This window comes from Peromyscus eremicus, chromosome 6 (genome assembly GCF_949786415.1).
Source record: "Peromyscus eremicus chromosome 6, PerEre_H2_v1, whole genome shotgun sequence".
Classification (NCBI taxonomy): Eukaryota; Metazoa; Chordata; class Mammalia; order Rodentia; family Cricetidae; genus Peromyscus; species Peromyscus eremicus.
In genome coordinates, this window is record NC_081421.1 from 98,986,570 (window position 1) to 99,013,064 (window position 26,495).

At 43.2% G+C, this 26,495-nt stretch overlaps 1 protein-coding gene across 4 annotated transcripts in view; it reads right to left on the bottom strand.

The window, feature by feature from the left end:
• Window positions 1–11,389: 11,389 nt before the first annotated feature.
• Window positions 11,390–26,495, bottom strand: part of Ap1ar (adaptor related protein complex 1 associated regulatory protein) — a 32,708-nt gene continuing 17,602 nt past the window's right edge. For 2 of the 4 annotated variants that reach the window (XM_059266216.1, XM_059266218.1), the window contains 7 exons: window positions 26,454–26,479; window positions 21,681–21,777; window positions 20,333–20,431; window positions 18,264–18,319; window positions 17,143–17,216; window positions 16,824–16,952; window positions 11,390–13,115 (listed from right to left, as the gene is read on the bottom strand). In XM_059266216.1, coding sequence (XP_059122199.1) covers window positions 12,853–13,115; window positions 16,824–16,952; window positions 17,143–17,216; window positions 18,264–18,319; window positions 20,333–20,431; window positions 21,681–21,777; window positions 26,454–26,479 — 744 coding nt within the window. In that variant the 3' untranslated portion in view covers window positions 11,390–12,852. The remainder of the gene's footprint in view (window positions 13,116–16,823; window positions 16,953–17,142; window positions 17,217–18,263; window positions 18,320–20,332; window positions 20,432–21,680; window positions 21,778–26,453; window positions 26,480–26,495) is intronic. The other 2 variants (XM_059266217.1, XM_059266220.1) reach the window with 1 other exon arrangement.

The following is a 26,495-nucleotide window of genomic DNA, read 5'->3' on the forward strand; positions in this document are numbered from 1 at the left end:
AGCAACATCAAGAAGCCAGAGAATGTGCAGAGAGATCCACATGCTGGAAAAGGCAGAGAAACCTCAGCAAGAATTGAAATCCTGGGGACTCTTTAGTCCACAGACACCTGCCTTTGACTTCTGACCCATAGGACTTTAAGATGCTAGGTTTTTGTTGCAAATTACAGCAGCAAAGAGAAAATTACAGCAGCAAAGAGCAAACAGACCTACTCCTTCTGATGTAAGGTTACTGTTTTATTGCTGCTAAGAGACACGTGATCAAGGCTACTTATAAAAGGGGGCATTTAATAGGGGCTTGCTTACAGTTTCAGAGGTGAGTCCATGGCCATCATGGTGGGGAGTGTGGCAGCATGCAGGCAGGCGTGGCACTGGAGCAGCAGGTGAGAGTTTACATCCTGATCCAAAGGTAGAAGGTGGAGAGAGGGAGACGGCCTGGCTTCGGCTTTAGAAACCTCAAATCCAGTGACATCACCTTCTACAAGGCAACACCTCCTAATCCTTCTGAAACAGTCCACTAAATAAGAAGCAGACACTCAAAGAGTCCATGGAGGCCATTCTCATTCAAACCACTACTGGTATTTCTTGCCACTGTCATAATGGCCTTCATTATGCTACCTAGCTTTAGGATTACACCTTCTTGTTTGATGCAAATTTGTGAACTAGACCACCTCGCTCGTTAGAAGTGCTTATGGAGGAGGGGAGGGTGCAAGGGCAGAGGGTGGAAGCAAGGAGACCGGGAGATGAGTGGGATCATGATGTAGGATGTGAAGTCCACAAAGAATCAATAGCTAAGGAATGCAATAGGTGAGTATAATAGTGTTCTGATTGCAAATAACAAAACCTCTTCTGAGCTATTCTAGGACAGAGGGAGTGATTAAAGGGAAACTAAACCTGCTCCCAGAATGAAGGAAGACTGCAGGCTTGTGCTGAGATTGCACCGCCCAGCCTCATTCCTTAGTGTACGGTGGCCCCATTGCCTATGCACATGTCTGCCTATGGCCACCAGGAACTCCCAGGATTTGCCTACATTAATTGCTCAGAGAACCTGACCTCCCTAATTCAGTTCTTGGAAGGGGTAAGCTTGAGTGAGATGTCCAAGCCTCCACAATCAACTCTCTGAAGGTAACACAATCACGTTCTAAAAACAGCTGCCCCAGTGAGTGACCATGTAGAAAGAAAACACACTTTCTAACAACCACCACAACAAAATCACCATCGTTGAGTGGAAATGAGGATAAAAGGAAAGTGATGCACCAAACTGTGTAGCTCCGTGAAAATCTTCCACACAGGTCTGAAGGACTCTGCCTTTGGGAGTTGGTGTGGGGTTTTTAAAGGGGCATGTCGGCTGGTGGCAGTGTTACAGCATTCTTTCTTGGATCTGTAGCTTCATGACATGGCCAAGCAATCCACCGGGGAAGTAAACTCATATGGTATATGACTTTTAATCTATTTTTAAGAATTATGTGTGTAAGTTTGCCTGTGTGGGGGTATGTGCTAGAGTTACAGGCAGTTGTGAGCTGCCCATTGTGAGTGCTTGGAACCAAACTTGGGTCCTCTGCAAAGGCAGTAGTCAAGCCCGTCTTAACTACTGAGTCATCTCTCCAGGCCCTGGAACAGGGTTAAATTCTTTTTTTATTGGATTTATTTATGAGGGTGAAGAGTTACACACATGTATAGGTGGTGGAGGTCAAAGGATGACTTTTGAGAGTCAGTATCTCCTTCCACATACACTTTTTACAACTACTTTCTAGAAAGTTCTATTTCTATACCCAGTACCTTTACTGACAAGCAGAAGCTCTCACATGAATAAAAGTATGTATTTCAGTGGGTGTAGGATGGGGTGTGTATTAGAATTCCTAGCCACTCCCCCACCTACATGACCGTGAGTGTGCTGGCAAGATTCTTAGTCATCCCAGCGCCTGGTGTCCTACGTAATCCATTTGCTGCATGATCATGTAATTTGCGCACAGCGTGATCACATAATCTATGTGCATGCACATAGATTGGCGTAGCTACATAAGCCCATGTGCACATGTGAGGGGGAGGGGACCTATAAAAGCGGTTCCACTTATTCCTCCTCCCTCTTCCTGCACAGTCGTTCCATAGGTCTGCACATCTTTCCTATTCCCTTCCCTTAATAAACTCTTACAGTGGGTTTTGTTGTACCTCATGGCTTCTCTTGCACAGTAAACAGTGCTGCCTAATGAATAACACTGCACCACTTAATAACAGTGTGTTCACTGGAACTTTAAAAAATAATTTTTATATGTAGATAATATCTATGCATTAAGACAATTGGCCACAAGCTCACGGTCAGGAGATACTGTTCATAGTTTGAGTAGCTGTTAGACCCGAGAATCGTGAGGAGGAAAGACCACCTCCACAAATGTCCGATTAAAGCAAGCAGTATTTTGGGGTGCACCCAGGACTGGCCAGCTGGCTGTCCCACCCTAAGTCAGGATTTGAGAGAGCAGCTCCTGCCAGACTCTTGAGGTCCTTTTTATAGGAGAGAGAAGGTATTCACAGGGGCAAGAGAGCTGGCTGTTACACATTGTTAGGAAAATACAGGGAAAGGGAAGGAACAAGGGTCAGGATGCGCATCATGTGAGTGGGGTTGCAGATTTAGTGTAGGCTGAAAAACTCGTTTTACAGTTTACATCAGATCTAAGAAACAAGAACTTTTTTTCTTTTGTTTTTGGAGACAGGGTCCCTCTGTGTAGCCCTGGCTGTCCTGGAACTGGCTTTGTAGACCAGGCTGGCCTCGGACTCAGAGAGATTCACCTGCATTTGCCTCCTCCTCCCAACTGCTGGGATTAAAAGTGTGCGCCACGACGGCCCGGCTGGAATTTATTCTTAATTACAAATAGAAACCTTAACTTGCAAGGACTTTCAGCAGGACAAACAGGAACTTACTCAACTACAAACAGAAACCTTAACCTGCCCAGCGCAAATAGGAAATTAACTCCTAACTGTCTCAGCTGCAAAGGTGTATTGTTCCTGTTTTGGTCTCCTACTAACTTGCACGGTATAGTGTGTCTGCTTTGGTCTCACATAGCAGCTGCTTCTTTCTATGTTACCTAATGGCTCCTTGTTTGTTTTTCACTTGGTAGTCATACAGTTCCTTGATTGTCACTTGTTAATGTAATAGGCGTGGTTACCACTTTGTGGACTGTGACTGAGATGTCTGTCTCCATTGAAGGTGGCAACTAAGGAGAGCCATGGAAAGCATGGTTGGGGTTGAGAGGATGACAGGGTTGCAGCCATCTTAGAGAAGGGTCAGACCCGGGGCAGCAGGCCCTGGGAAACCCACCAGAGGATGTGCTGCCCCTAAACCCACACAATTAAGAGCCACATTAAAAAAAACGAGTTCCAGGCATTTCCTGCCATAACCTAAAGGATATGATAGATTATATACCATAGCTGCTGTGGATGATTGATTGATAAATAAAGTGTTGATTGGCCAGTAACCAGGCAGGAAGTATAGGCAGGACAAGGAGAAAAGAGAATTCTGGGAAGTGGAAGGCTGAGACGCCGCCAGCCACCGCCATAAAAAGCGAGATGTAAAGTACTGTAAGCCACAAGCCACGTGGCAACTTATAGACTAATAGATATGGGTTAATTTAAGATATAAGAACTAGATAGCTAGAAGCCTGAGCCATTAGGTCAAACTGTTTAAATAATATAAGCGTCTGTGTGTTTATTTTATAAGTGGGCTGCGGAACTGCGGGGGCTTGGCGGGACCCGGGGAGAAACTCTCCAGCTACACGTAGCTGTTAGAGGGAGCAAGTTTCCTACAGATAAGAAATGGGATGTCTAATTGAGAAAATGGGTCTGTGATGACATAACCTGCTAGAGGATATGGCAATTTCCTTGCAGCTGCAACTCTCCAATCAGTTCAAACCAAGCATCTCTAACCTGAAGTAAGCACCAATCCTGAGCTTGTGACTATACAGAATTGGAATTCTCCCCACATCTCCTACCCTAACCATTACAAAACCCTGCTTGATTTCTACTCAGGGTCTCTCCTGCTCAGCTGCTGTGTCAGATGGATGGGTTTAAACTCGTCAATAAAAAGACTCTTTGCCTTTGCATTTGGATGGGTCTCTTGGTGGTCTTTGGGGGACTCTGGGTACAACAGGATTCCTGGAGCTTCTAGTTGGTCTGCATTGCTCCGGAATCCAGTTCCTTATCCTTCGGCCACTCTTGTCTATAGGAATCTTTTTCTCTGCCTGAAGCTCACTTGTTAAGTATTGGCTTTAGGGTCAGGAGCTATGGGGAAGCGAATGGGAACAGTGGCTTCAGCTCTGTTGCTGGTTTCATTTTCTTCTAGATGGAAGGCCACCAAGGAACCAGAGGGAGTACTTGGCCTTGTCACCAGCACCAGGGAAGTCATTGCTCCAAAGTCCAAGTCACGGTAAAAACAGAAAACTTGTGGGGATAGACAATTAGAAACTGTGACAATGACCAAAATAGTTTTTGTTTGGTGACATCTGCTGCTCAAATCCCTTTACAGAGGAAGACATAAATAACATTTACCCCTCTTCCCGAAGTCCCAACCACAAAGCAAGGTGTGGTTCCAATGGAGTTCATTCTGGGAGGCTGGGGAGCTTATTGGGCTTACAGACAGGGCAGTGGGTGAGGGGTAATGGGCAGGAGGATGGCTGGCCTCAAAGAAGCCACACGAGGAGGAAGGTTTGCTGCACGTAGGGTGGATGATGACTCCTCCATGACCACGTAGATGGAGCCTCCTCCCCAGTCCTTCCTCATTTATGAAATCTAACTCTCTCCGAAGCCAAGTGCACTGAGGGCAGAATTACGTACAAGAGCTTTTGAAGAAGGGATGGCTATTTGAATTAGGGTCCCAAGACCCTCCTCCGGGGAAGGCAGTCACGAGTCAGCAAGCCCAGCTGTGATGATCTGTTGTAGGTGGGCACAGATGATCCGGAAAGGACAGCAGTTTGGCTCAGAGGTGTGGACACAAAAAACACAAATCTCAACTCAAAGGGGATAAGAAAGAGTTTTATTCTGGAGCCAAATACGAGTGACCATGGCCCAGAAACAGATTTAGGTTACACCACATTCCGTGCATTGACTTGGAAGCAGTTGCATGAAGTTTTTATAGTAATAGAACAAAGGAAGTCATAAATCAAGGTGCTTTTCAAATGCATTGGTGTAACGCTTGAGTGGGTGGTTACGGCACCGTGGAGAAATCTCTGCTGTAAGCCTGGGATGCGGTTTGATGACTCACAACCTTTTGGCTGGTGGGAAATTAAAGCATTGTTAATAGACTCCCAAAGGTTTTATCTATAATTGGGAGGTTAGGTTCTAACATAGAGGAGAGCCAGGAATGGCTATGTGGTGGGCTAAAAATAGCCCAAGATGAATTACAATTAGTCTCTGGACTTGCAACATTCTACAGTTATTGAGGTTCTCACAGATACAGCTTCTGTCCAGGAATTCTCATCCACAGGAGACAGCCCTGTACCAAAGCAATCACTGGGTTATCTTAAAACAGGTTTTAAATCCTCAGCTAAGTAAATAAAACAAAACAAACCCCAAACTTTCCAAGCACCCATAAACAATGTTGACCTAGTTTCTAGAGAAAGAAACATGATGTTCGATATGGGCTATTGTGAGAGCCAAAGTTACATTCTAGGTTTTAATTACTATGCCTAAGAGATCCACGAAACAAAAATGCCTCTGATCTGCAAACCCCTTGCTCAAGGACAGATAGTTCCTGAAAGGCTGGAAGCTATTGTTTATGGGAGATAATAAGCCACATGTTTTCACTCCCCTAAACAAGTTTGTTTGACTCATCTGCACCAATGTGCTTGGTCACATGTGGGCGGGAGGTTCACAGGATGGAGGTACATCAGGAGGTGTGCTTGCCCCTGAGTGGACCTGATGGGAAATGCAATGAGTTATGGGTTTTCTTTTTTAAGCCACTACAAACCGTGATTCTGGGCCTTTTCCCCAGGAAACTGGGTATGGACCTGGCCAGAGCCCATCCACCTGGCTAGTATTTAATTAAAGATTGCCTTAAGTTTGGCTTTAAACTGTGGTAGCGGTCTGATTCTCCATTGGTGGGATTAATACTCTGAATCACAGAGCCAGTGTTTCTCTTCATTTCCTGTGTATCCTGACACTTGTCTCTCTTTTCCTTTTGTGTAACTAAGGGTCAAGACAGTGCCCCCCACACAGGGCCTCTGTGAAGCCCAGCTGAGGTGTAGCACGCAGTCCCTCATCACAGTATGTTAGGAGGAGCACGAGCAACTGGTCCTTTTGTACCTAGTGTTCTCTCAATTAAAAGAGCTCTCAACTCCATGGAACCAAAAGAGGATAAGAGATAGTTTATTCTTGAGTCAAATTTGAGTAACCACATCCCAGGACTGCCCCAAAGGATGTTTCATAAATGTGGTTACATGCAATTTTTTTTTTATTAATCAAAGAATACATTGGTGGGGCTAGTAGACAGGTGGGGTATAGTCATATCTTCTAGACTGGTAAAACTATTCAGCTAAGAATACATTCAAAGGTTTTGATGGTCCTAAGACTGTTAGGTGGGACAGAAGGTGGGCAATGGAAGCTTCGAAGGGACTACAGATAGGTCAACATAATTTAGCTCTGAGTCTGCGACATTCTAACTCTCCCCAATCATTAAGTTTCAATTGGCCAGTCAGCCTTGTAGAATCCTCAACACTGGGCGGCTTGTATTTCCCTGGAGAACTGATTTAGAAAGGGCATTACTATGTCTAGGTGTCAGGGAAACGGTTTCCTTCAAAGACATTTGTGATTTTAACCAAATACTCATAATGATAATTTTCAAATTTCATCTCATTTCTTCTTTAATGTTTTCTAAGGATATTAAGTATCATTTTGGTGAAGCTGTTTCTTTCACAGAATTCCATTTTGCTCTCTACAATCAAAATACTAATAGGAGATACGAAATAAATGGAGATAGGAAAATATTGTGTTCAATATATCTTAGTAGACATCTGTTAATAGACTATGATTGGAGTAACTGTATCTAAAGTAAAATTCAAAGTCTGCCCTCTGCTAGAAAATATTTATACAACTTCTGAAAAAGGCCATGATTTCAAATTACATCATTTTAGAGGTAAACTGTAGACTCTTCAGTAAGACCCCTCACACGGTGCTTCATCCCCTCCAGCACTTCTCTGCCAGAAAAACGTTGCAAAGAAAGTATCTATGCTGACTCTTCCCTTCATTTGTCTACCACACATCATTCCATCAGTCTCGCTGTTCCCTAAGCTGGTCATCTTTTCAAACCATTGGATGCCAGGGACCCCACTCAAATTCCTTATCTGCATCAGATAGGTGCCTTTTTACACCCCCATGCCCCCTAAGAAGCTGGACTTCTCTGCCTACACATCCCTGGAGGAACTCAGCTAATATGACTTAAAATAGCATCCATTTACTGTGATGGTTAATGTCATTTTGACAGGATCTAGAGTCATCTAGGAGACACGCGTCGGGGTGTGCCTGTGAGGGATTATCTAGGAAGAGCCACCTTAACCATGAATGGTCCATTTGAAGGGATGGGGTCTTGGACTACATAGAAAGGAGAAAGCTAGCTGAGGACCCACATCATCACTCTCCGATTCCTGATTGTGGACACAGTGTGTCCATCTGCCTCAAATTTATGGTGCCAAGACTTCCCTGCTATGGATTGCACACCTGCCCTGCTATGGACTGCACACCTGCCCTGCTATGGACTGCACACCTGCCCTGCTATGGACTGCATACCTGACTTGCTGTGGACTGCATACCTGCCCTGCTGTGGACTGCACATCTGCCCTGCTATGGACTGCACACCTGCCCTGCTATGGACTGCAAACTTGACCTTGAGCCAGAACCAACCCTCTGCCCCTTGTGTTGCTTTCTCTTAGGTATTTAATGGCAGAAACCAGACAATTCACATATCTACCAATAATCCTCAAACTTACAGTGGCACTTCTTCCTTGAGCAGCAGACATACACAAACACCTTTTGATCTGCCCCGTGGAAACATCTCATTTAACTTGCCCAACAAAACTTTTCATTTCTCCCACTTCACTAAACCTGTTCTTTCCATTGCTCTGATTAAGTCAAGTCAGAAGCAAGAGGTTATTGTCAGGTAGGGTTGTAACTGCTAGGTTGGCTGTCAAAGATCCATAGATTTATCCAGAAGGGAAGCAATGAACCCAGACACATTATTTCCACAAGCAAACCAAAGGGGCATGGAGTCATCATTCTCAGGGATGCTCTTAAGATGTCACTGAGCCAAGGGGGCCAAATCACAGGTGACATAAGCAGAATCAGAGTAGTCTATGTTTATGTTGTTGAGGAGCCAGCTGTGAACGGGGGCCATCAAGTTTTGTGGATGTCTCTGTATCTGAACAGGTGACATCAGTTCTAGGTTTCACTGGAGTGACAGAGTTGGATGAGCACTGTCTCCTGGCAGAGAGGCAGATGATAATGGCCTGACAGTTCCTCTAAGGACTGACTACTTTCCCACATTCCAGGAGAGATCCCAAGGCTTTCAGCCAAGATCTGCACCAGTGTCGCATCCTTCCTGCCTGTGTGGACTGTACATATGGAACAGATGATCTGATTCAGCCCGTGCTTTTATCCCCATATTCAACCCAATGGGAATCCCTCGTGCTTCTCCCTCTAAAATTGACTCTTATCCTCTATGGCCATTGTGAACTTAAGCCACACTCCAGCTCGCTGGGAGTGCTATGTGTCTGTGCTTGCCTTTCTTGTGACCTATTCCCTATTTACCAACTTTCAGAAAGGCAAATCTGATCACTGTATGTCAGAAACATTCTATCACCCATCAATTTTTTCTCTTAACAATGGCCTGTAAAGCTTCCATGAATTGGCCCTACTCTCCTACCATCTCCTACAACTCTTCCGCTTACTCATGAGACTCACTTAGTCCCTGAGTCTTTTTCTTCTCAAAACATTTCTTTTCCTGCTTCATGAACTTTGCACATACTCTTCTCCTTGCCTACAACATTCTTTACCAGGCTCTCCCTCCTGCTCAGTTAAGACCCAGAACAAATGTCTCCTCCAACAAGAAGTCCCCCAACCTGTGGAAAGATCTCACTAGGCCTTGTTACCTTGCCCTATCACTTTATTTCCTAACTGGTTTGTGATTTTGTTTTTAACACGTTTGTGGTTTGGAGTAAGAATGGTTCACATACTTGGATACCTGGTCCCCAGTTGGTGGAACTGTATGTAGCCTTGGAGGATGTATGTCACTAGGGGTGGGTTTTGAAGTTTCCAAAGCCCATGCAATGTCTCAGCACTGTCTCTGCCTCATGCATGTGGATCAAATGTGAGATCTCAGCCACGGCTTCAGTGCCATGCCATGCCTGCCTGCCTGCCGCCATGCTTCCTGCCATGATGGACACGGACTCTAACCCCCTGGACCTGTGAGCCCCCAATACACTTTAAGTTACCTTAGTCATGGTCTCTTCACAGTAATAGAAAAGTAACTAAGACAGAAGTTGCTACCAGGGAGTAGGGTATTGCTAGGACAAGGTTGACCATGCTGCTTTTTGGAGGAATGTGGAGGGAGGACTTTGTATTAGGAAAGTGGTTGGATGCTGTAAATGAGGCCATCCTAGCAGGAGCTTGAAAAATGTGCTGAGGGCAGCACGGACTACAGAGGTTTCAGAGGGGACGGTATAAGCAACTGGGCTAGAGGCAGTTCTTGGAGTATTTTGGCAAAGAATGGAACTGGTTTTCACCCTTGTCCTGAAGAGTTCTGGACTAATTTTGTGGGCACAGGAGACAAGATAGTCTAATATTGACTGTTGTGTGGTTATCAGCGATCACCCTTACATAGGTCTACAGTGGAAAGGATCCAAGCAGAACAAAAGGACATACAAAATGGAGTTTGAAGAGAAAAAGAGCACCAGGAAGTTTAATGCTGAAGCCATGTCTTGTGATTAAAGAGACAGAAGTTTAAAGAAAGGTCTGGTATGAAATGGAATAATGGGAGTGGTACCCTTGGGGCAAGGCCCTACCCAGCTGTGCTTCCCACTTACAAAAGGAAGGGCCTAATGAATCTTCTAAAACAAAGAAAAGCTTATTCAATAAAGGAAGTACCAATAGACCAAAGCTTATTCAAATGTAATTTAAGGAGGGGGCAGGTTCTATTCCGAGGGGGTAGTCAAATTTGGCAACACTGGCCATGTGGTTCTAGCTTTAGTCGTAAGGATATGGGAGTCAAGGGATTGTGGAATCTCCAGTTGAGGAAAGCCTGAGGCCAGGTGTGGCCGGGGAATCCCTGCATGGAAACCGTTGAGCAAAGATGTGAAAATGAAGCCTAGACTGTGTTGGAGACCCCAGGCTGTTGGATACATCAGAGCCCTGGGATGTCTGCCAAGGAGAGCTGTACACAAGGAGCAGAGCCTGCCCTAGAAAGAGAAGTGTGCTGCAGTCAGCAAAGCTGGAGGGATGGGTCCATGTAAGCCCGCTGGCACTGGACACAGAGCTACAGGAGCTGGGGTTTGTTCTTTGTTTCTGTTTGCTTTGGTCCACTGTTTCCTCACTTTGCCATCATCCCTCCCTTTGGAATGGTAATGTATACTCTGCGCCACTGTATATTGGAAGTATGTAATTCGCTCTGCCACCTTACAAGAGGTTACCATTAAGAGATTGCCTGAGAGCCTCAGATGAGACTTTGGACTGAAACTATGTTGAGACCATGAAAGCCATGAAATTGGACTAAATGCATTGTATATTATGGTATGGCCACGGGCCTATGGGGAAGTAGAATTTGACGGCTTGAATGAGAATGGCTCCCAAAGGCTCAGACATCTGGATGCTCTTTGCACAGCTGGTGTCACGGGGAGTAGATGTGCTTTGAGGTTTTGAGTGCCCATGCCATTTCTCAGTTAGCTCTCCGCCGTGTGCTTGTGGACCAGATGTGAGCTCTCAGCTGCTGCTCCAGCACCAGGCCTCGCTGCCTGCTGCCATGCTCCCGGCCATGATGGTCATAGACTGACTAACCCTTTGGAACCATAAGCTCTCAACAGACCCTTGGTCATAGTGTTTTGTTTTGGCAAGAGGACAGTCACTAAGACAATGTTCATCAACGGCTCTCATCAGAACAGTAAGTCAGAGAGCAGAGACCCTCAGACTCTACCATACCCAATGTTTGCCAAACAGATGTTATTCTTAGCATTTTATAAACATAAAGCAAAAAAAAAAAAAAAAAAAAAAAAAAAAAACAACCCACTAGGATTCTTCTTGGTAATTAAAGCATATTTTTACATGTCGTTTCAGTCTTTTTATCTTCATATCTGGTTTAAGAAAATAAATATATGCCAAGAGTCACACTACCTATTATAAAGCAATACCGGCAATATGCAAATATCATTAAATGTAAAAATGTTTATTCACAATCCTTGAGAAGTTACCATTCCTTCAGAAAATTCTTCATGAACAAAAAGCCAAAAATTACAACAATAGCTTATGCCAAACCCAAAATATACATCTGATGTAATATAAACCTTAAAAAGCATTAACACAGGCAATGTGAATATAGAGTACTTTTAAATTATTTTCATGGCACAGCTACAATTTAAATTTTAAGACAGATATAAACAATAGCATAACCTAATGTATATTTACATATCAAAGTATATTTATTTCTATGAGATTAAAAATGACAAAACCACAGATGTCATTGTATAGCAGTTCAAATATTGAAAGGGCCACATCATTTTTCACGTACAGCGAGAACTTAACTACCTCTACCTGGACCTTCCTGTTCTGTTGAGAGCATGCACCATCACTGCCGACGAGAAGGAAACAGCAAGGGAGACAGAATACAGTGTGCTTGCCAAAGTGACTCAGTCCTCAGCCCAACCAAGGACTGCAGTTCGGGAGCATTTCACAGCCCTGGTCCCTTACGTGGATTCACACAGGTCGTCAATATACCGACACATTAGTTCCATCCCACAAAGCACCTTGTACTACAAGGCAAAGTAAAGGGCAATACAATCAATGGACCTTTCATATCAGAAAGGATTTTATTTACTTTGAAATACCCGTATTTTAATGTTTTCTTAAATCATTCACAGAATACGTTCTGTGTAAAATCTTTCAAAGATCATTCACTGGAAATATAGAATTTAAAAAGTGAAAGTAAAAACTTAAGATCTCAATTTAAAGCCAACATAGTAGCACGTAAAAGGAAGTAAAAAATTCAAATTTACATTGTTAAGTATTATTTTTGAATTTTTACCAACTCCAAGTGCTCAATCTCTGGAAGCTTCTTTAATCCTATTGCCTTTTATTCAGATTGAGTGAACATTGCGTTAGGATATGTGTATGTGATAGGTGTGCAAAGAAACCCACACATCAGCATGCTTTGGGGTCATCTCCGGTTAACTGCTAACTACTAAACAAGACTAAAGGAAATCATCCAAGGAAACGCTGCTGGAAAAGGGACCAGCCTTCCAAATGAATCCAACCATCCCGACTCAGGCTGCCTTTACATCTGCTGAGAATTAACAAAAAATACTTTCAGATTTCATTTCTATAATAAAATAGGCTTAGTAAAGCAAAGTAAAACAGTACAATTTAAGATGCAGAACTTGACGGGGTGAACAAGAATGCCATGAGTGTTTGATAGGTCAGATCACCGAGTCAGTCCTGGGACACAGAAGGCAGACGCTGAGACTCATTGCCAATGTTCAGCTGTCTCTCTACTCCTAAGAAAACAAGCACTTGTCACGTGGTTCCTATGCTGCCTTACAAAAAGGCTCAGCATCCATCTGTACATTCTAGTTAATTTTTAACATTTGGTAAATAAGGTCACACAATTTCATCCTACCGGATCTGTTGATCCGTGTCAGACTGCTTGATGGCAGAATCTGACAGTTCTAACACAGGATTCACAAACCCAGAGTACTCAGAATTGCCGTTATCATCCATCTCAGCACTGACGAAGTCATTCTCCCACTCCAACCCGTTGGAGTCATCCGAGGCGGACGTGGGGTTGCTGCCCTTCTTGCTGCTGTACTTCAGTGCTGCCCGAAGGATGTCTTCTTCTGTCTTTGAGCGCTCTCTCATTGGCAGCATCCTATTCATTCCTAGCATTTCGAGAACATTGAAAGAAATCTCACTAACAAAAGCTGCATTAAAAGACTTGCCAGCTAAGCCAGGGGTCATGTCGCACACCTTTAATCTCAGTACCCAGGAGGCAGAGGCAGGCAGACATGAGTTTGAGGCCAGCCTGGTCTCTAAAGTGAGTTCCGTTACAGAGAAACTCTGTCTCAAAAAACCAACTAACCAACCAACCAACCAACCAACCAACCAACGAACCCAGAATTGTCAGCTGAATAATAGGATTGTTCTTGTTTGACTCTGATTTGTGAATTAACCTATGGAGCCAGGCCTGTGGAAGCTTTCTTAAGAGAAGAATCTGGGGTGTGATATCTACACATCACATGTCTTTGATAAAAACGCCACACTGATCACCTGATAAGATTTCTGAAGGGCCACAAATCAAACACAAGAGAGACAGCGAGTCCATTGCTCTGTGTCTCATAAGGCCACTGAGTATCTTTGCCAAGGCCTTTTCCCACCCAATGACTGCTGCATTTCCTGGAGAAAGGCGAAGATTGCCCTGCCGTGATGACACAGGCTTTTCCTGTACCGCCCAGGTCCCTGCTAATACTGGTGCACTTCCAGCACATTAACCACCCCTGGGAAGTTACGTAGAGCACCAGCATCCACTCCATTTCAGAGTGAAGGAGACTGCAGCAGAGAGGTACATGTCCACAAGGTCACATAGCTATGTGGTGCAGGGATTGAAGTCCGGGGCTCTCTGCATGCTGGCCAGTCTAGCATGCTGTTGAGCTACATCCTAGCCAAGGCTGAATGTTAGTGTACCCAGTCTGGCTCCAAAGCCTGTTCTCATACTTTGATTCTTTACTACAATAGAGTGCAGATGTTTCATAGCTCTAGATTTAATTCTGAATACAAATTGTTAGTAACATGAATCTCAAAAATACTAAAGCAGGTGGAGGCGAGAAAGGACGGACATTTCTAAATCTTAATCAACACTGGGAAAAGAACTAAAACCTAGGGTGGGCAAAGAGTCTACAAGGAACGGGGGAGACACGATCGGCTTTAATTTGCGACCTTAAGGAATCAGACCTCACAGTAAAGAAAGGGAAGGAGTTTTAAATCTCTACCACAGCTGTCTGTTACTCCTGCAAAAAACCACAAAGACTCGACTCAATAGAGCAAGTTGTTACACTAGATGAGCCCATTACAAACAGTGAGCTAGGGTTGGGGAGACTCTCAGTTGGTAAACTGCTTGTCACACAAATAAAGAGAATCTCAGCATCCATGCAGAAGGCCAACCAGCCTAGCAGAATCAGTGAGCCCCAGTCCTAGAGACCATCTCAAAAAGCAAGATAGACAGCTCTCAAGGACACCTGAGGCTGACCCCTGCCTCCACACACATATGCGCGCGCGCGCGCCCATACACATACACACACACACACACACACAATGTGCATATAGACAGACACACATCTACATCCACAAAAAAAACTTTGTGGGCTGACAGCTCCTATGACTACAGATTTGTACCTTGGATTCAAATCTCTCTAAAGGAAGCTGTAATTGTGTACTGACCAAAAAGAAGGTTTTCAGTGGACTCTTTCCTCTGCCTACCCTCACTGAACAATTTTGCTAATAAGCTGAGTAATGACCAGGACAATCTTATCTATGAATACAATTAGCACATGTAGACAACAGAGTAATTATAAACGAACTGGTACCTGGGATCCAAACCTACAGGACTGATGATGGGGGTGGGGTGTGTGTGTGTGTGTGTGTGTGTGTGTGTGTGTGTGTGTGTGTGTGTGTGTGTGTGGTGTGTGTGTGTGTGTGTGTGTGTGTGTGACAATGGAAAGACTTAACAAGCTAATGCAGCCTGTCATAATGCTATTCTAGCTCTGCCTGTTGGTCTTTTAATTAACAAAACAAACTAGCATGATTGAAGGGTATCTAAGATCCATTCCATCTCAATATTCTATGAATTGTGTAAAGCTTACTATTTTTGAGTTCTATATTCTGTAATTCTTTCTTACGTTGCCTATTTTTTAACATGAAGATGAAAAGTTGGATCTTAATGAAGTTGTGTTGAAAACAAGTAAATACTTTAGCTATAATTCTGAGCATGTGTATGCACTATTTCCTATATTAAGTGTTTTACATATTTAATGTCTACATAGTCATTTCCCCCTAATATTTATTTTTTATTGTTTCTTTTTTGTCTTCTGAGGATCAAACCCAGGTCCTTGCACATGCTAGGCAAATACTCTACCTCTGAGCTACATTACCTTCCTTAGACAAATACTTTATTGTTTAGTAATACATTAGCACTTATAGAAAACATGGAAAAGTATCCTTTATTCTTCCTTTTTGAGGATGAACAATCATGGCTTAGAGAGATTAAATAACCTATGTAAGGTACTAGAGCTAAGACTAACTGGATAAAATTCAAATTTATATCTGAACCACAGCTTGTGTTCTACAAAAAAACCCTCAAGAATTAAATTGCTTGCTTACAGTGAATCAGACATTAACTGACTTCTGACTTTGAACTGCTCAGAAAGAGGCAGTAATCCTTCACATGGAAAACTTCCTGAGTTAGGTTAGAAACACTTTTTTTTTTGGTTTTTCGAGACAGGGTTTCTCTGCGCAGTTTTGGTGCATGTCCTAGATCTCACTCTGTAGACCAGGCTGGCCTTGAACTCACAGAGATCTGTCTGGCTCTGCTGGGATTAAAGTGCTGGGATTAAACCCCATGCTGGGATTAAAGGCATGAGCCATTGCCGAAACACTTAAAAAAAAAAAATTAAATCCCAAGAAACATTAAAAGTTAAGTAATTTTCTAAACAATTTATTAGATGATAATTGATGATAAATAATAGTCATGGGTTTGCAAAATGGCTGAGCTGGTAAAGGTGCTTGCTACCAAGCAGAATGGCCTGAGCTCAACCCCTAGGCCCCACCCACACGGTGGAAGGAGAGAACTAACTTCCCCCACAGTTGTTCTCTGACCTCCACACATGTTGTGGGGTGCACATGTGTGCTGTGGAATAATCTTTTTGAACACAGTGAAGATGTGTCACTCTGATTGGTTTAATAAAAAGCTGAATGGCCAATAGCTAGGCAGGATTTCCAGGCAGAGAGGATGCTGGAAAGAAGGGAGACACCGAGGAAGCAGCATGGGCAATACAGAGTAAAGGTAACTGAGCCACATAAAAGAACGTAGATGAAAAGATGTGTTAATTTAAGTTATAAGAGCTAGTTAGAAACAAGCCTAAGCTATCAGCCAAGCTTTCATAATTAATAATAAGTCTCCATGTCATGATTTGGGAGCTGGCTGGCAAGAGAGAGAAAGATTCAGTACACATGTGTATTCAAATACACACACACACACACACACACACACACACACACACACACACACACCCCACATATAATAAACATAAGAAACAAATAACAGTAATTGCCAGCCAGGTATTGTAGCTCCTGCCTTGAAGCCCAGTACCCAGCAGGCAGAGGTAGGTGGATCTCTCTGAGTTCAGGCCAGCTTGGTCTACAGCGACTTTCTAGTCAGCTAATACTACACAGTGAGACTCCATTAAAAAAAAAAAAGTCTGATTATGATTTTTATGGGCTTGAACATACTCATTTAAATACCACGAAACACAAGGTAGAAAACATCTTGCCCGACAAGGACCAGTGTGACTCTGAGGGACACTGAGGTAACAGACCTTCTTCGTCTTCCCACTCCAGGTCCAAGGAGGTGCTGTCGTCATTCCCGCTCGTTGACTTGGTTTTGGTCATTAAGTCACAGCTGCTTTCGGTATTTGGTGTCAACACTGTGGCGTCAGATGAGAGTCCTGGAACACACACCCAATGAACACACCGTCGCCTGTGCCCTGACCACAGCAGCCATCTTTCTTCCTTTCTTTGGTTTTCTTTCTTGGTAACGACTGTCTCTCTAAATCTTACTGTTCCTCCAAACTCCCACAAATACAATGTGGCAAAAAGTAAATTGAAATTGTTCAGAGAATATTTTAAAAGACTTACTACTACTTCGGAAAACTTCGTACTGTGACTTTATGTTTCTCAAACAAGATTCAAAGTCGTCTTCTGGTCCTGCACTGTAATAAAAGTGAATTTAAAAGACGCTTTTGGAATAAATGAAGCAGAATGAATACTTATGTGAATGATGGTATTTCTGGCTTCAAGCCTCTTCCCCAAAGTTGTAACTGCTGTACAATCAGAATACTCTGGTGAAAACAGGTCTGAATTTGTTTAATGCTACATGAAACTGAAAACTGACTGTGAAGGCCTGCTGTGGGATGGTCTGTATGTCAAATGTGTTGCTGATTGGTCAATAAATAAATCAGATTGGCCAGTGACCAGGCAGGAAGTATAGGCGGGACTAACAGAGAGGAGAATTGAGAGAACAGGAAGCTGGGTGAGAGAGACACTGCCAGCCACCACCATGACAAGCCACATATGAAGATCCCGGTAAGCCACGAGCCATGTGGCAAGGTATAGATTAATAGAAATGGATTAATTTAAGCTGTAAGAACAGTTAGCAAGAAGCCTGCCACGGCCATACAGTTTGTAACCAATATAAGTCTCTGTGCTTACTTGGTTGGGTCTGAGCGGCTGTGGGACTGGCGGGTGACAAAGATTTGTCCTGACTGTGGGCAAGGCAGGAAAACTCTAGCAACAAAGGCCAGTCCTCAAAGTAGATTTATAAGTAACTTTACAATAACAACAAGCATGCTCTAAGTGAGGAAAATAAACAACTAAGGTGACTACCAGCTTACTTGAGGAATCCAATTACCACATCCCTTTCTACATGAAGATGTTACTCTTACAAGTGCATTGAAGTCAATTTGAATAAACGATCACTTACAGCTTAAAAAAATGTTCTCAGTATTCACTAAGACAGTATCTTAGAGGAAGGTATATATGAATATATATATAAACAATATTATGTGTGTATGTGTATATCCACATATAAATTTTCGGAGGTGTTTTATACACACACAAGAGGGGGCTAAGGACTGAACCCAGGGCCTTGAGCATGTGACTGTATTTAGAAACATCTGGAGGAGAACAGTGCTCGTCTGTGTGGAAACGGCACTCTGTGCCGCAATCCGAGGAGAAAACACGCGCTGCTCTTTCTTTACCTTTGATAGTCTCCACCGCCGGGATGATAGCGCTGTGTAGCTCTCTGCTTTTCTTGCTTTGGAAACACAATGTAATAAAAAATCATTTTGATGTCAAGTCAACGTTTTTTAAAAAAATACCCATGCAATGCCAACATCGTCTGCCTAGTTTCTAAAAACAAAAGGTTAGTATTCTTCACTGAAGTCTTTTCCTCCATCATTACTTCCCATCCTCTTATTGAAGGACAGAATTATTCTTGGCTCATCAGTATGTGATGGTGCAGTACTGAGAACACTTAGTGTTATGAAGTGCACTGCTGCCTTTGACATTCTCAATACTCTTAAGAGCCTCCATGACTAGAAGGGGAAGGCAGGAAGCCAACTGTCAGGTCATGCTGTGGTCCTCTTTGGCATGGATGAAGGAGCAATGTAAGGGTTTGTAAGGCTGAGCTTACTTGGGTCCCTTAACAGCAGTGGATTAGTTGGGACTAGGCACAGGATTCTGCAGACCTGTCAGAGCTGTGCTTGGATAGTGGCTGCATATTCCTGGCACAGTGTACCTTCTGTTTCTTCATCTGTTAAATACAGATGGTTACTGTCCTGCCTCAGCAGACTCGGTTAATATGAAAAGCAATGGAGCAGCACATGTCTGTACAGTTGGGTCCACGTATGATATGCAGAGGAAGTACTCCCAGAACAAACATTCAGTCATGGAAGCAAGAACACAGAGAACCTACATTACCCAAACTGACACATGCGTCAATGGGATGCTTTAACCCAGTGGTTCTCAACCTTCCTAAGGGTGCGACCCTTTAATACAGTCTCTCATGTTGCGGTGACCCCTAACCATAAAATTATTTCATTGCTACTTCGTAACTATAATTTTGCTATTGTTATGAATCATAATGTAAATATCTGATATGCAACCCCTGTGAAAGGATCCTTTGACCCCTAAAGGGGTTAGGACCTACAGGTTGAGAACTGCTGCTTTAACTAGACCCGATAGACAGCTTATTATTGTAAAAAAAGAATGCCTATATTAAGAGCAACAATTAGTTTGATAGAAAGCGAAGTTAATTTTAATGTTTTCCAGTACTGGATGTACTAAAAAAAAAAAAGCACTTCCCCATAATGAATCTGTTGGAACCCACCCCCTCAAAGACAGAGAAAGAGACAGTTCACACAGAAATCACAACGACAGGATTTCTCAGTTTGTCTAAACTTCCACATGTGATTGGAGTTTGGAACTTCTGAACACCGTACCACAGCACTGCGGCAAATCCACACAGGCATTACGTACGGAGGGAGGCCATAAGCAGTGTACTAGCTAAGCACACTTGCTGGACTCTGGCTCTCCCGTGCCCCAGCCCTAAGACCTGTCCTTCAGCTTCCTGGTCGGTAAAGCAGGGGTTCAAATGCCCCTCTCCTAAGACTGCTGTGAGTTCTCCACTAAGAGCCTTCTTAGTAGTGTTCCTGACACTCCCTTCTATGAAAATCTGTCACTGACAGTTGTCAAGCAGTGTGTGATAATGCCCTATTCCCACGTCATGGTAAGAGATGGTAATCTGTATTTCCTAATATGCCAAAGATGTTCTCAAGACTCTACCTCTTAGTGTCTCAATTACATAAGAAATTGAGAATTAAACAATACCCCTAGTGAGTCATTAATCATACATCTTGTCTTATATTAAGTATAAGAATCTTACCATTTAAGAAATTGTTTTAAAAATCTTCATGAAAATACATTAAAATGCTTGAGAAATTATACTGAAGGCTAGTTTTGAAAGATTTGCCTTCTAAACACATTTTCCCCCCAAAGAATTTGAATTCAGAGCACTAGAATTCATCTTTAGGCTCAACAAGAATTAGCTCCTGCTAAAGCTACACAGCACACAGTATCAAGCTCACGTTTATGTTTCTTCTAGGAGGTAAAGATGGATGTTTGCCTTTGAGACTCCTAAGGACATGTGCGTAAGTACATCCTCTGCTAACCAAGGAGCTGTTGGTTCTAGCAGGACAGTCCCAACTTGGAAGAGTCAGAGTAAAGAAGGAGAGGTAACCCTGGTGTGCGCTGGGGTCGTCCCCCTCACCTCCAGGAGCTTTCGCTGCCTTGCTGCCCTGGCTGCTTCACGCTGGGCAGCGTATAAAGCTTCTTCTTCTAGTCTTAACTTCTCCTCTTGTAAGGCTAACTGTGCATGAACAAAACGGTAAGGATTAACAGAAACCAGAACCTGTCTAGCTGCTCTAAAGACCAGCTACTCCGACTATAAAACAAAACAGAAAGCACTGAAATTAACTGATATCTATGAAGCATATCAAGTTGGTATTTTTGTGGCTGCCCATTTCAAATTCTTTTACAAAATACCCCAGATGACATACAAGACATTATTGAACTCCTTAGAAAATGCTATGATCTTCATTTTCAATCACCATTTGAATACTCGTCACCCTGACTACAATGTTTTGGCCCTAAATCTCAGGCCAATCACACCTACGCGTTTCCCAGATTCCCGTCTTTCCACTTCATTGACATCCATACACATTCCTCAATTTTATTAGTATTCATTACTCAAAAACTACTTTCAAACTAAGTTTTTACCATTCACAATAGCACACAGAACCTTAGTGGTAAGTACTGCATATCAAACCTAAGTTAAAAAACAAGTATTAACCTCTTTTTCCTTTAGATACTATGAGCATCTCTTGTGTAGATTAAATTAATACATTTGTAAATCACCAATGGTACTAAACATACTGTTTTTTATTTTTACTTTAAAGAATTCCTTTCGGTACTGCAGACTGATCCCAGCACTTTGTACTCTATAGCTGGTCTAGATGAACCAAAGGTTAGTTTTGATACAGGGTCTCATTATATACAGTTCAGGCTGTCCTTGAACTTGCTATGTTCCTAAGGCTAGCCTCAAACTCACTCTCCTGCCTGTAACTCTCAAGTGCTGGGATTATAGGTACACACACCATGCCTAGCTCCAAAGACTGCTTTTAAATGTAGAATGGAATACAACTAATTCTCTTTAGTTCAGTGATAATGAAGCTCTGACTAGAGGCCACTTCCATAAATTTATGTAACAATGTGACTGGCAGGGGTACTTGGTTCACTGAGAACAAATAAACCCCAAACAAACAAAAACTTGACCATGGCTCATTAGGTCGACTGAGGCAAAGGTATTTGCTCTTGCTTGGCACTCCTATTAGTGAACTGAGAACTATCTTAAAGAGTGCTCTGCTGTTGACATGTGACATCACATGACCTCTTAACATGCAATCAATCTAGTTACAGTAAGCTGGAATAAGCTTCCACTGTCGAATCATTTTTCTCCGTATTTATGTAGACAGGTCAGTGACTGCCTGCAACACATCAGAAAGCACCCCCCACCAGCAGGCTTCACATGTATTTAAACAACAGGGCACACCACTTACCTCCCTCTGGATTTTCCTATCCACATCTCTCTGTTTTTCAGCAATTGAATCATAATGCCTCTCTTGTAGGTCTACAATTTCCTCCTCAGTAAGCGGCCTAGAGAAGACAGGGAAGCAGGGAAAGGAAAAACAAAACAAAACAAAAGCCCTTCTGATGAACCTGAGTCCAAATAAAACATTCCAAAAGCCAGGGGAATGCTGAAATTTTACTGCCAAAATTTGTATTAAAGCAACTGGCTACAGCTTCAACTGCTATGTGAAACTATAAATAGAAATACATAGTCCCCCATTCAGTTTAAGATGATAGGCTTTCTTTCACTCTATAGCTGCCTGTTAAGAAGTGTGGACTTTGCTGCTCTCTACACAGGCTCTACTTGACAGCTATCCTAGACTACACCCCAAATATCCCACCACAGAGCTTAACTTCAGTATGCTGTACTCCCTTCTCAGGGCTCACACAGTCAGAGCCTAACCCTCCCACCAATCACTCTGGGCTCCCCAGACCCTCATCCTTCCTCACACTGGTCCTTCCAGCCAGTAATCGCCTGGCCTCCACTTAGGACAATGGGGATCCCACAGCAGGTCTGAATTCCCTTTTTACCACACACTGTCCTGTTTCTACAGCCGTGGAACAATCCTCTGTACACTGGGATTGTGTATTACTCTCATTGGTCAATAAAGAAGCTGATTGGCCTACAGCAAGGCAGGATAAAGTTAGGTGGGACAATCAAACTGAGGATGCTGGAGTGAAGAAGGGTGGAGTCAGGGAGACACCGGCCAGCCGCCAAGGAAGCAGGACATGTAGAAAATGAGGCAACAAGCCATGAGCCATGTGGTGAGGCATAGATAAGAAGTATGGGTTAATTTAAGTGCAAGAGTTAGGTAGTAAAAAGCCTGAGCATTTATAAGTAACATCAAGCCTCTGAGTGGTTATCTAGGAACTGGTGGGCGGGAGAGAAACATCTGACTACATCCTATCATTACATCAATTACGCTGCTTACTCACTCTGGGCCCTGGATATTTTCCACTTTAGTCCTTTCTGCTGTGGGTTGCCAGGAAAAAAAATACATCAACAATTTAGCTCTCAGTCTCCAGCAACAGTCCTTTAACTTACTGAAGGTGACTGCCTACATAACTCCGTAACTTCCTTAAGTTTCTTACTCAAATTTTTCTTAAAGGTAACTTAATTTCACTTCTACTCTCGTGCTTAAAATATATCTTATTCTTCCTTCCCTTCCCTAAAGAGGCAGGGTTCTTAACCTACCTGCACTCATTACTATACTCATGATTCATTCAAGTCAATGGTTTGCACCTCCAGGACTTATAATGTGCCAGCTGCTCCCAACAACCACATGGAGTAGAGGCGGAGATTACAGAGAGGGAAATGAGATGGACGTAGATCAAGGATAAGCAGCTGCGGAGCCAGGACTTAAATGCAGGCGGTCTAGCACCTTACTCCTCATACGTCTCCTGTCTTCACATCCTTGCCTCCACTCATTCAGCAGTATACAGTCTTCAGCTTCCATCACTCCAGTAACGCTGGGAACCAATGGCTTCTACGTTGTTAAACAACTTAAGTCCTTCCTACTTAAGTTTCATGAACAGTCTGAGCATCCCCTCTATCCTGCCTGTGTCTGGACCTTCTCACTGATCTTTTGCCTCTCTAGGCTCTGATGGTTCTTTGTTTCTACCACTTCTCATTCATTCTCAAACTCATTCACTGTGTGTCTATTTAATCCTCACACCACTCTCCCTCATACACTAAGAACCCTAGTCCATCATCCTACCACACAGGTATGTGACCCCACCCCTCTGAGGTGGTGGGGAATGACCCCAGACTTGATAAAGGCTAGATAAATGCTCTGCCACTGAGCTGGTTACATCTAGGCATGGTGAAGAAGGCTAATGATACCAGCACTCAGAAGGATCCAAAGTTAAGGACCACTATGAACAACACAGAACTGGAGGCCAGTCTGGGCTGGGTAGAAAATTCCCAACAAACACATCCCAAAACAAAGCAAAGCACTAAGACCTTAGATCTATTTATTTAAAAGCTTATTTAAAAATTTTTCCTACAATGTATTTCAAACATATTCTTTCCCCTCCAGATCTTCCCCACCCCTCTCCTCAATTTCATGTTCTTTCTCTCTTCCCCTGCCTCAAAAAAGAACAATAAACAACATAAAACAAAAATGAAAATGGACAAACTAGAAAGAAAAAAAAAAAAAGATAATCAGTTAAAACCAAAAAAAAAAAAAAAAAAAAAAAAACAAAACAAAAGGCTTACAAAAAATGGAATCTGTTGTTTTGGCCAATCACTCCTGGGCTGAGGCCTGTCGTGGAGTGTGGTTGGTATACACAGTACACTCCACTGGAGAAAACTGATGCTCCTTTTCCCAGCAGGCGTCAACAGCTCCTTGGTTAGGGCTGGGACTCGGTGTGCACTGCTCCTTTTCAGTACTAGGATGCTGTCTGGTTTGAACCCGGGCAGAGACCCTAGACTTTTACTGTTTTCTTCACCACTTTCACTGAAAGCAAGGCACACATTTCCATCACTACATACAGTCCCCCAGTGAGTGCTTCCTTCTAATCAGTTATCTCACTCTGTATGTGCATTTTTTGACTATCCCTGAAGGTCTCCCCTGCCAGGCTAATAATGGCTAACTAAGTCTTTTGAGACCAAGCCAGACGTCATCTATTTAAAAGAAGCCCTTTTGGACACACCTCCCCACACACATTTTGGTAACAGGGATTCTCTAGGTTTACTAGTATGTTCTAGAGCAGCTGTTTTAATTGCTACCTCGTATTGAAGTGTTATCTTTTCTCTCAGTAGGATACACTTTCTTCTAAAGAGACAAACACATGGAGGGGGTGGGGGGGAGAGGGAGAGGGAGAGAGGGAGGGAGAGAGAGAGAGAGAGGGAGGGGGAGAGAGAGAGAGAGAGAGAGAGAGAGAGAGAGAGAGAGAGAGAGAAGAGAGAGAGGGAGAGAGGGAGAGAGAGGGAAAGAGAGAGAGAGGGAGAGAGAGGGAGAGAGAGGGAGAGGGGGAGACAGAGACAGACAGACAGACTGCCTGAGACTAGACTAACCAGGGCTTTGCACACGTGAGGCCCTGTGCATGCTACTCAAGCACTCCACCACCGAGCCCCATTCTCAGCCTTTGTTGTTGGTTTTTTCAGAGGGTCTCCTATCTTCCTGGGTGTGCTATCATAAGCCTGCTTCACCTGATTTTGTTCTCTAGTGTTGCCATCCCAGATCTGCACCGTCACACCAAGTCCACGCTTATCTTTCAATCCCACTGTCTAACATCGTACCTGGCCCAAAAAAGGTTTGCTAAACTAAGAAACGCAAGGACAAAATAACCAAAGTAGGAAACAATTCCCTTGACACTAGGAACTTAGTTTCTTCTTAAATATTTTAGGTGTATGGCTGTTCTGCCTGCATGTATGTATGTGTGTCTATGCACTGCTCACATGCCTGGTGCTCAGGGAGGCCAGAAGAAGGTATTAGAGTCCCTGGAACTGGAGTTATAGATGTGAGCCACGCTGTCGGTGCTGAAAATCAAACCTGAGTCCTGTGGACCAGCAGTCAGTGCTTTTAACCACTGGGCCACCTCTCCAGCTTAGGAACTTTCTTTTGGGTTAAAGACAGATGCTTCTTTTTCAAGCAGTCTATGCAATTTAATAGCAGGTAAAAAGGCTATATAAATGAATTATAGTACAAGGTTCTAGTTACTTCTGAAGTAGCAAAAGGGTTTTTGATTTGTAGAATGTTTTAGAGCTGTGCTTCTCAACCTTCCTAATGCTGCGACCCTTTAATGCAGTTCCTTGTGTTGTGATGACCCCCCCCATCATAAAATTATTTTGTTGCTACTTCATAACTGTAATTTTGCTACTGTTATGAACTGTAATGTAAATATCTAATATGCAACCCTGGAGAACAACTGTTTTAGAATGTCATAATGAAGAACAAGGGTGAAAAAGAATTATCAGTATTAAGTGGCTTTAAGAAAACTAAATGATTTATAATCTAGGCCTAATTAAAAAAAACTGAGAAACTGATATAAATCAATTTTTTTCATTATTCAAAATAGTGTTTGGGGAAATATATTATTTGTCTTACTTTTATGTAAAGAGAACATTTTGTTTCTGAAACAAAGTGTTCAGTGTCTCGAAGGCTATAAGAATCTCTCTGGAATTCGGACTTCAAGAGCTCACATACTGTTGTTTAAAAGTTTCCACTCCATCCTGCAAGGAATTGCTTAAGGTAAGCAACTCAAAATGGCTTCAGGAAGTCCCTAAAACTGATCAGATTCACTAGGCCCCTTCCTGCCAGAATAAGCAATAAAAGCTGTAAGTTCCTCTCAGATAAGCCAAGCTGCAAAGAAAATACAGACAAGCCAAGCTGCAAAGACAACTCTGAGACCAGACCAGTTGCCTACAAGAGGTTTAGACCAACCAAGGCACCTGCAAAGGACACTCCCCAACTCACTGAACTACTTGCAAACTACGCAGTAAGCTCTAGGTGCCCAGCTTTGTGAGCTGTCAATCGTGCTGGGGTGGCCTAGGTGATCCAGCTGTCCTGGAGTCATTTCTGCTCCTATAAGGAACTGCGATAGACTCACTGGTTCACCAAGGTGGACTCTGGTGGTGTCTGTACTTTGGTTTCTCACGGGCTCCCTAACTGGGGTGAGTAGAGACGGGTGTGTTGCATCTCCCCAGGAAAAGTTTTGTCATACAACACTTACACGTTTTGTTGTTTGAAAAGCCTTACCTATGGCTGCTTCCTGGGCTCTCCCCCTGCACAAAAATTAAA